Genomic DNA, 9,795 nt, shown 5'->3' on the forward strand with positions numbered 1-9,795 from the left:
AATATATAATAAGTTTTAATTGGTAGAGTATAAAAGAGAATACAAAAAAATGAGATAAAAGATTGAAAAATGTTAAAATAACAAACTATTTTACAAAAAAACTGTTAAGGTAATAAGTGAAAAAATGATATTACTGGTAGATCTATATAAGAACTAGTAAAAAGTTATCCTATCAACAGTTTATAAAGTATAATAGTTGGTTGGTGCAACATTATTCTTGTATTTGGTATTCACCCTATCTACCACTGCTTGTATTCTTCCTTTGAATGATTTTGGGAACCAATAATTGAGTTATAAAAGTGTCACTAATCCATGATGTGTTAAGCCTTCCCTGAGTAATAGGGGAAATTACACTTTATCACCCTAAACTATGCACCAGATTACATTTTGCACCCTAAACTATCCAAATGCACACTTTACACCCTAAACTATTACACTTATCACACTTTGCATCTCGGTGTTACTTTTGCTATTATGTTTAACGGAATCTTGCTGTTTTAATTAATTTTGAAGAAGGGCATTTCAGTCTTTTAAGTTTGTTCCACCTAAGTAAGAAGCATGTGCTTGTCACATGCAATAAGATTCCGTTAAACATAACAGCAAAAGTAACACTGGGGTGCAAAGTGTGATAAGTGTAATAGTTTAGGGTGCAAAGTGTGCATTTGAATAGTTTAGGGTGCAAAATGTAATCTGGTGCATAGTTTAGGGTGGTAAAGTGTAATTTCCCTCTGAGTAATATATAGAAGAGTAAAATTAATTAGGAGCTAGGAAAGTACTAGTTAGGTGACAAAGATAGTTGAATTCCTTATGTAAGTACATAATGGTCGCTAGTGTTAAACTGTTGATTAGCTAAATTAGAGTTTATGAGGATAACCATTACTAGTATGGTGAATATTATATTATATATTATGTTAAGCAGATAGAATAGGTCTTGACTCGTGAAGGATTATATAGTGATTTTAATCGGTTAAGTTGGTGGTGCATGCAGAATTGGTTTCCACCTTTTAATGTTGTAAAAAAGTAGAACAAAAAAGATTTTAATCAGTAGGTTTCTCTTTTTTGGATAGTAGAAGCAGTTTTGTAATCATCAATTTCATGTTTACTTTCCTTTTGTAGAGCCTACTGAATATTAAAAACTGTGCTGGGGCCTGGGGGTATTAGAAAGGGAGACACGTAATAACGTATAACATACACAAATTTTATTCATTAATTTTTTAGAAGTCAATGTTTTAAAACTTACTTTTTCTAAATTATATCAAAAGCGTTTTTAAAGTATTGAATAGGAAAATTTGAATTGTTAATAATGCTTTTTGAACATAAACCTCTACTTTTAAACATGGTTTCTAAGCAAAATTACTTTTAGAAAAGAATTGAGTTTTAATCTAAGCTTTACAAAAGCTCCTTTGTACTTTAAATTTATTTAGAATTAAGTAATTTCAAAATTAATTTTATTTCTTTTTGAAATTTTATTTAATATGTTTCTTTAATTAAATCGAGTTTTCAGATTTATTCAAAAATTCAAAAATAATTTTATAAAACTTTGTAATCTTTATGTCTTCCCTAAGTGAGTCAAGCATTCTATAATCTATGTTCAATTTCATATTGTGATATTCCATATGTCATTGGGTTTTGGAATGATTTTTATTACCAAGTAAAAAAAAATTATTTTGAAATGATTTTATTACTAAGTAAAGAATTTTTCTTCTGCATAAACTTTACTTATGTTATGAAATGTGATATGTGAACCATTTAAGTGTTTTGAAAACTGATAACATATAAGTTTAAGCTTACTGATCATGTGGTTGTACTGACCCTATGTGATGATCCCTCGCCATCAAGAATTATATGATGGTATCCGCTCATAATGTTGTATGTGAGATAATGTGATATGTGTGTATGTGACACTATATTCTAATCAATTATTTGTATACGTTTTTGAATGGTTATAAGATTTTAATTGTATATGTGTTAAGTGATTCATTATGTGCTTTCATACTATATTTGCTACTTTTAAATATCTTTGAAATTTCAAAATACTCATACTTAGCTTGACTTTGTTCTGTTGTATGTTATATATAATTTCTTCCTAAGCTGTGTGGCTTCTCATTTACAACTTTCAAATTAAGGGTTAACTAATAGAAGAATTTTCAGAGAGCTTGTTAAAGTGCAAGGACAGAACTTTAGAGTACTTATACAACTTCAATAGTGATTGTCATTGCTAATAGGATTTTTGCTTCTTTTTTATTTATTTAAGATTTTAGGATGTTTAGAGTTTATTTCCAAATATGGGTATTTACTGATTTAAAAATTTTATTTGAGAGCTTTTTTTTTTTTGGAGTTTTATAATATTATGGAAGTTAGTAATTTTAATTGATATATGCTAGATCAATAAATTAGTCATTCATCTGAATTTATGTTTAGGGAGAGATATCAATATATGTTAACTTAATTTATAATGCAAGTGTGTGTTGTGTGAGTGTGTGCTAAGTCTCACATTGGGAATATACTAGAGTGATATGAGTTTTATTAACAATTGGCTTGTAACCACATGTATATGGATGTGATACGTCTACAATAACCAAGACTAAATGCATATTAAAATTTTACCAAGTTTATACATATAATATATATATATATATATATATTTAATGTTTGTTTATTTGAAAATAGAAAATAGCTACTAATAATATATATATATAAATTTATTTGAAACAAATAAAAAAATAATTTAAATTTTTATCCATAAAATTCTTAATTTTAGTTTATCCAACCACTATTTGTGTGTGTATATATATATACACTGCAAAGTATATCAACTGTGACTGAATTAGTCATTTTTGGATATATATATATATATATATATATATATATATATATATATATATATATATATATATATATATGAGTATTGTTTTTCTCTAGGTCAAGCAAAATTGAGTCCTAATAGCTATATCTTGTCTAGAATATATAACATGGATGTGATTATGTAGAGTTTATAAACTACATAATCCTAGGTAAATCCTAGACTAACTCAATAGTAATTTGCTTGTTAAGTACATATAGACTACAATATTTTATTTATTTTTAGAAGATAGACTACAATATGTTTGAGAGTACGTTACAGAACAAACAAGTGCATAAATTATTAGCCAATGATATCTCTAACACGTACGATAAAACGTAAGAACTTAGAAAAAGTCATAAACAAATACACTACGCTGTATTTGACCGAGGAGTCGTTTACCTGTTTGTTTTTTATTGCTTTGTCCAACACGACTCAACCAGTACTCGCCGAATTCACACTTGACATTTGAAAGGAAGCTTCAGTTGCCACGTTTCTGTGCTAAAAAACTCCAAACCTTCACTATTGCCGTTTGTGATTGTCCCCATTAAAAAATGCTCTGAAGTCAATTTGAAGAAGTTTAAGAAGCAAGGTTTCGATTTTTCTAAAAAGGATGTTGAATTATTGCATTATAGGGTGGGTATATTCCATTAGATAACAGAGTTTATTCTAATTTTCTTGGCTCAGCTCTCATTATATATAGCTTCCTCCCTCTGTTGTATAATTGTGTTCACCATCTCCGACACACCTACACCCCTAACCACCACACCCTTTGCTCGAGTTTAAGTACATCTCTCCCATCTTGGTTATAGACCTCTTGCTTTTTCTTTATCTTTTTCTTCCTGAGACAGTATAATCCTAAGCAGTTGATTCCTTGTTGGTTTTGCACCACTCATAATCAGGTAAGCATATTACTTTCTAGCTTTCTACTGCATACTTCTGTTATACAAATAATTTGATAGTTATAATCGGATAGAAAGATTTTAACCCTAATCATTTTAGAAAGATCAAGAGATAATTGTGCTATGAACCTTATCACAGTCCTTTCATGAGTGAATTTCTTACTTTTGTTATACAAATAATTTGATATGTATAACGGGAGAAAGATTTAACCCTGATCATCTTAAAAAAAATTAAAAGGTAATTGTGCTATGAACCTTATCACCGTCATTTCTTGAGTAAATGTTATACTTTTGTTATACAAATAATTTGATAGTTATCATAGGAGAAATTTTTTTTTTTTACTCTAGTCGTTTTAGAAAGATTAAGAGGTGACTGTGCTATAAACCTTATCACAGTTTTTTTATGCGTGAATTTCATAGTAGAGTAATTTTTCTTTGACCAGAAAAATAGTGAAAGTTCTGTTAATTTGAATAAAATATATACCTTCCATAAAAACACATATATTTGAAAAGCTGGATATGATTTTCATAAAACTGATTTTTTTTAGTTTCCAGTAGATCGAAAGGGTACGTTGGATTAGTTTTTTTCTTTTGCAATCAACCAATGCAAAACTAAACTATTCTAAAGTAGTAAGGTATGGAGGAGAGACTCTTCCAAAATTCTACATCCTTGCCTTAGTGTTTAGAGTTTTTTTTTGCTGAACTAGTGTTTAGAGTTGTAAGATAGGATCTGTTCTTTTTATTTTCTATAATTTGATAATTATAAATGAGAGAGGAAATTCCGAATCCTGATTTTTTTTTTTCTAATCAATGATGTAATTCAATAGTTGCACCCTTACTTTCCTGATTTTTACAATATAAAAAGATTTATCTTCTAGTTTTCTACTAATGTTTTATTTATAATAATATGTTCAGAGTAATATTATATTATGAATGACATGCATTAATATTTAATTATCCAAGAAAGTAAGTTCCCGTTTACACCTTCACCGTCACATGCATATTAATATATAATAAGAATGACATGCTCTCTTTTGTTTTAGAAGAACGAATGACATGCTCTTAAATAAATATATATAATAATTATTATTATTATCTTCTTTGAGTCCCCTTTTTGTGAAGTTTATAGTTTCAAAGTCAATTCCTTTATTTACACGAAATCTTATTAGTAACCAAAAGATTATTAACGTCAAGATTTATGCAACGCGTTCTATGTATTGAACCACCCATTAACTATTTGAGTGATGAAAGAAATTTTTTTTCCGGGTCAACATTTTATTTTTAAGGTCAACAAAAATTGATATAAAAAGATATCTTTTTTTTTTTTTTTTTTTCCTGATGCTATTTCTATTCACTAAGAAATAAGTTTTTCACAAGGATCTACCAAAGTTAAATCTCCCAAATTGAAAAGAAAATGAAAACAAAAAGGTGGAAAAAGTCAAATGACATAGGTTTCCACACTAGTACATAACCACTTTTTTTAGGCGAAGTCACTGGTACATAACTTACCAAAGAATCATTCATTCATCTGTCTGGATGTCTCATCAAACATGATGTGGAAATACCTAATCCACAAACTGCCACAAAATGAAACCACAATTTTTTTTTTTTGACAACAGAAACCACAATTCAAGCATACATTAGTAATTTATAAAACAAAATAGTAACAATAATAAACGGTTTGATTAATCGGTATTCTTATGACATTTATTAAGTGATTATTTTAGAAATCTTTTGATACTCTTTTTATGAGAAATATAAAAAATTATTTTAAAAAAATTAATTACTTTTTTCTTATCTCATAAAAGGTTTATGAAAATATTACTTAAATTAATACTTTTACAATATCTATTAACTTTTCACAATAATAAAATATTTATTTTATTTTATTTTTACTTTTGGTTTTTGAGTTCTTCTTGAAAAATAATTAACATATCTTCATTAATTAAATTAATAATATTTTTTCTTTATATAATAATAAATTAATAGTACATTTTTACCGTGGTTGTAAATTTAGACAATTGTGTTAGAGAATTAATTTTCTATATAGTTTGTATCGTTCTTTTCATTGATTGATAGATGTTGATATCATTAGTTTATTCCTTGCATTTGAAGCATTTGAAGACCTTTTCTTGTTATGCAGGAAAACTTTCACCGACTGTTAAGAGGAATAAATACGAAAATTTGTGAAGATTTTTAGCCATGCCTAAAGAACTAGGAGTTCTAAATGCATTGGACAATGCAAAGACCCAATTGTATCATTTTACGGCAATTGTGGTTGCTGGAATGGGATTCTTTACTGATGCGTACGATCTTTTTTGCATTTCTCTTGTAACTAAGTTACTTGGCCGCATATACTACACAGTTCCGGGCTCAACAAATCCAGGAACATTGCCTCCCAATGTAGCAGACTCTGTGAATGGTGTCGCATTTTGTGGTACCTTAGCTGGGCAGCTCTTCTTCGGTTGGCTTGGTGACAAGTTAGGCCGCAAAAAGGTCTATGGATTAACCCTTCTTCTCATGGTTATTTGTGCGATAGCCTCGGGGCTCTCCTTTGGACATTCCGCAAAGGGTGTCATCGCCACATTGTGTTTCTTCCGATTCTGGCTTGGCTTTGGTATTGGTGGTGATTATCCCCTTTCTGCAACGATCATGTCTGAATACGCTAATAAAAAGACTCGTGGGGCATTTATTGCCGCAGTTTTTGCTATGCAAGGGTTTGGAAATTTGACTGGTGGAATTGTTGCTTTAATAGTTTCAAGTGCCTTTGATCATGCGTACAAGGCTCCCACATATGAACAAAATGCATCAGCATCTGTGCCAGCCCAAGCTGATTACGTTTGGCGCATAATTGTAATGGTTGGAGCTCTCCCCGCAGCCCTCACTTACTATTGGCGTATGAAAATGCCTGAGACAGCTCGTTATACTGCATTAGTGGCCAAGAATGCACAACAGGCTGCACAAGATATGTCTAAGGTATTACAAATGGATCTCGTATCAGGACAAGACAAGTCAGAGATAGAGATACTTGCTCGAGATGATAGTAATTCCTTTGGTTTGTTCTCTAAGGAATTCGCGAAACGCCACGGGCTTCACTTGGTCGGAACTGCTGTTTGTTGGTTCTTGTTGGACATTGCCTTCTATAGCCAAAATCTATTCCAAAAGGATATCTTTAGCGCTATTGGTTGGATTCCAGCTGCAAAAACTATGAGTGCTATTCAAGAGGTTTATACAGTTGCAAGAGCTCAAACACTAATAGTAATGTGTGGTCTAATTCCTGGATATTGGTTTACAGTGGCCTTCATTGATATTTTGGGACGGTTCGTAATCCAATTGATGGGGTTCTTTTTCATGACAGTCTTCATGTTTGCTCTTGCTATCCCTTACCATCACTGGACCCTAAAGGAAAACCGAATTGGGTTCATTGTGATGTACTCCCTTACCTTCTTCTTTGCAAATTTTGGACCAAATTCAACCACATTTATTGTACCAGCAGAAATATTTCCTGCAAGGCTTAGGTCCACATGTCATGGAATATCAGCAGCAGCTGGAAAGGCTGGTGCAATAGTTGGGGCCTTTGGGTTTTTGTATGCTGCACAAAGCACGGACCCAACACAAACTGATGCAGGATACCCACCAGGTATTGGAGTAAAGAATACACTCATTGTGCTTGGCTGCATCAACTTCCTTGGAATGTTGTTCACCTTCTTGGTGCCAGAATCCAAGGGAAAATCGCTCGAGGAATTGTCGGGAGAGAATGAGGAGGAAAGTGGAGAGACAGAGGCGCCTCAGACCTCCTCTAGGACTGTTCCTGTTTGATTTGGTCAGCTTATTTGCCACAAAAGTTCATACAACTTTGTCAATATGCAATATAATGCAAACCATGAATAATGTGGATTTTTTCTTCGGATGCAAATTAGTTCTCTAGTAGCAAATTGCTCTTGGTTTCCAAATTTATTTATTTACTTTTATTTTTATTTTTTTGTGTGTGGATGAATTTTCAAATTAATAAGTTGGAATCATTTCATTGTTAATTTATCTCAAAGAATGTAGTACATTAAGGTTGCCTATGGCTTCTGCTAAAATTAACCTTACTACAACGCAATGCCATTTAAGAATACTAATTAAAATATGAACATTTTGTCTTCATCGCCATGCAAAAACGATCATTAATATAGGAAGTTGACTTAAGCATGTTGCATACAGCACTGTGATTTGTGTTTGCATTATGTGTCAAGTAATCTAAAGCTAATCACAACATTATATATGGTTGGGTGACTAGGATTAATGTTAGTATGTAAGTCGAATCATCTTATATAGATATTCGGCTCTCCCCCACCCAGAAGAAGAGGAAGGAGGGTTGTGTTGTATCAAGGCCAGTGGCTCACCAACAAGGAACTCTAGTTTCCCTCATCATAAGTTCATAACCTCTATAGAAGCACGGAGCAAAATATAAATTTCTTTTTTTTTTTTTTTTAAGACTGGTTGTACTAAACCCAACAAGATATAAAGTATTAGATATACATACATACATACATACATACATATATATATATATATATATATCAACATCCTATCAGGTACAATACACATTATAAACACAGACTGTTTCTATTTTTTATCGGATTCTATTTTCTAATACCTACTTCCTTTTTGGCTGCATCCATAATTAACTGAAAACCCGATTAAAAAACCTAACCCTCCATTATTTTAAGATTGTGTTGACTCATATATATATATGACTATATTTAAATCCCCAATACCCACCTTCCCTAGATCATTATCAACTTTTTGGTGATACATGTTAGCATTGGGACCACGTACACATATAAATCACTGATACCCAATACCCACCTTCTCTAGATCATTTTCGACGGCTACAAGTTAGAATGGACACGTCCTAAAAGTATCCGTTAAAAAGCATCAAAATTTAAAAATTTAGATGCAAGTGTCTGACCGTTGACTTTTCTCGATTGAAACAAAACTAAAATACAAAAACTTAATAAAAGGTGGTGAATCGAATATCAAATTAAGAGGATCATATGGGCCAAAAATTACAAGAGGAGCACTACCCGACGCAAGGGGGCCCCAGGTATCTTGTTCAAAAGATTGTAGGAATAATAGTAAGACGTCAACATGTTGCACCTTGCAACACCTGCTTAGGACCGTGATGGACCAACGAACTTTTTTGCCCAAACAATACTATAAGATGTATTTGTCTACCTTACCATGTCATGGACGAAGGAAGGCAAGCCACTTAATAAAGGATTTAATGTCTCAGATAGTTACAAGATAGGCTGTTAGACCGTTGGAAGCCCATTAAAAATTACATTAATGTGCCCAAAGGCGTTACAAAGGAGCACTAAAGCCACAATAAAGGCCACAACAGCTAGGAGCGAAGGAGCCATACATATACACCCCCCAAGACCAAAAAGGTATAGACACACCCATCCAAAATACATTGGTACACATAACTCTGACATTTTGAACTTTCTTACTCCCTAAAAAGCCCCTATATGTTGACTTTATCATCGAAGACTCTGTGGCAGACACCACACCGGGGACCACCTGAAGGAGGCTTTTCACCGCACTTGTAGGCACAGCGACGAGATTCCAACTCCGTCTGGACGAACCTATTTAACTGACGACTTTCGCATCATCAGTTTGGCGTCGGGTGTGGGGACGACATTTTCGCACCTAGGTTTGAGAGCGTAGTTCCACTCAATTTCCAAGTTCAAATGGAGTCCAAGCACTTACAGCTAGTGTGGAAGAGCTTACTAGACAGAACCAGGAGATGAGGCTAGGACTTCAGCAAGAAGACAACTGTTTTGGGACCAACCGGGACGATGAGGGAGACAGCCAAAGAAGAAGTGACCGCCAACGAGTGGCTACTGCAGAAGGACCAAACTCGGACCTTCTCTGGGAAATGAGAAAGAAGATGGATGAGCTAAGAAGCACCATTAAGGGAAAAACGGACCGAAGCCTGGATAGGATGCCCAGGACGACGAATTTTCCCTTTACAGCGGCGATCCTAGAATGCCCAGTGTCGTC

General features: G+C 32.7%; 1 protein-coding gene across 1 annotated transcript; it reads left to right on the forward strand.

Annotated features, from left to right (window-relative positions):
- The first annotated feature begins 3,568 nt into the window (after positions 1–3,568).
- Positions 3,569–7,829, forward strand: LOC142626261 (low affinity inorganic phosphate transporter 1-like). Its single transcript, XM_075800061.1, has 2 exons — positions 3,569–3,744; positions 5,888–7,829. The coding sequence occupies exon 2, from the start codon at positions 5,947–5,949 to the stop codon at positions 7,561–7,563; it is 1,617 nt and encodes a 538-aa protein (XP_075656176.1). The 5' UTR covers positions 3,569–3,744; positions 5,888–5,946; the 3' UTR covers positions 7,564–7,829.
- The last annotated feature ends 1,966 nt before the right edge of the window (positions 7,830–9,795 follow it).

This window comes from Castanea sativa, chromosome 2 (genome assembly GCF_040712315.1).
Source record: "Castanea sativa cultivar Marrone di Chiusa Pesio chromosome 2, ASM4071231v1".
NCBI classification, from domain to species: Eukaryota; Viridiplantae; Streptophyta; class Magnoliopsida; order Fagales; family Fagaceae; genus Castanea; species Castanea sativa.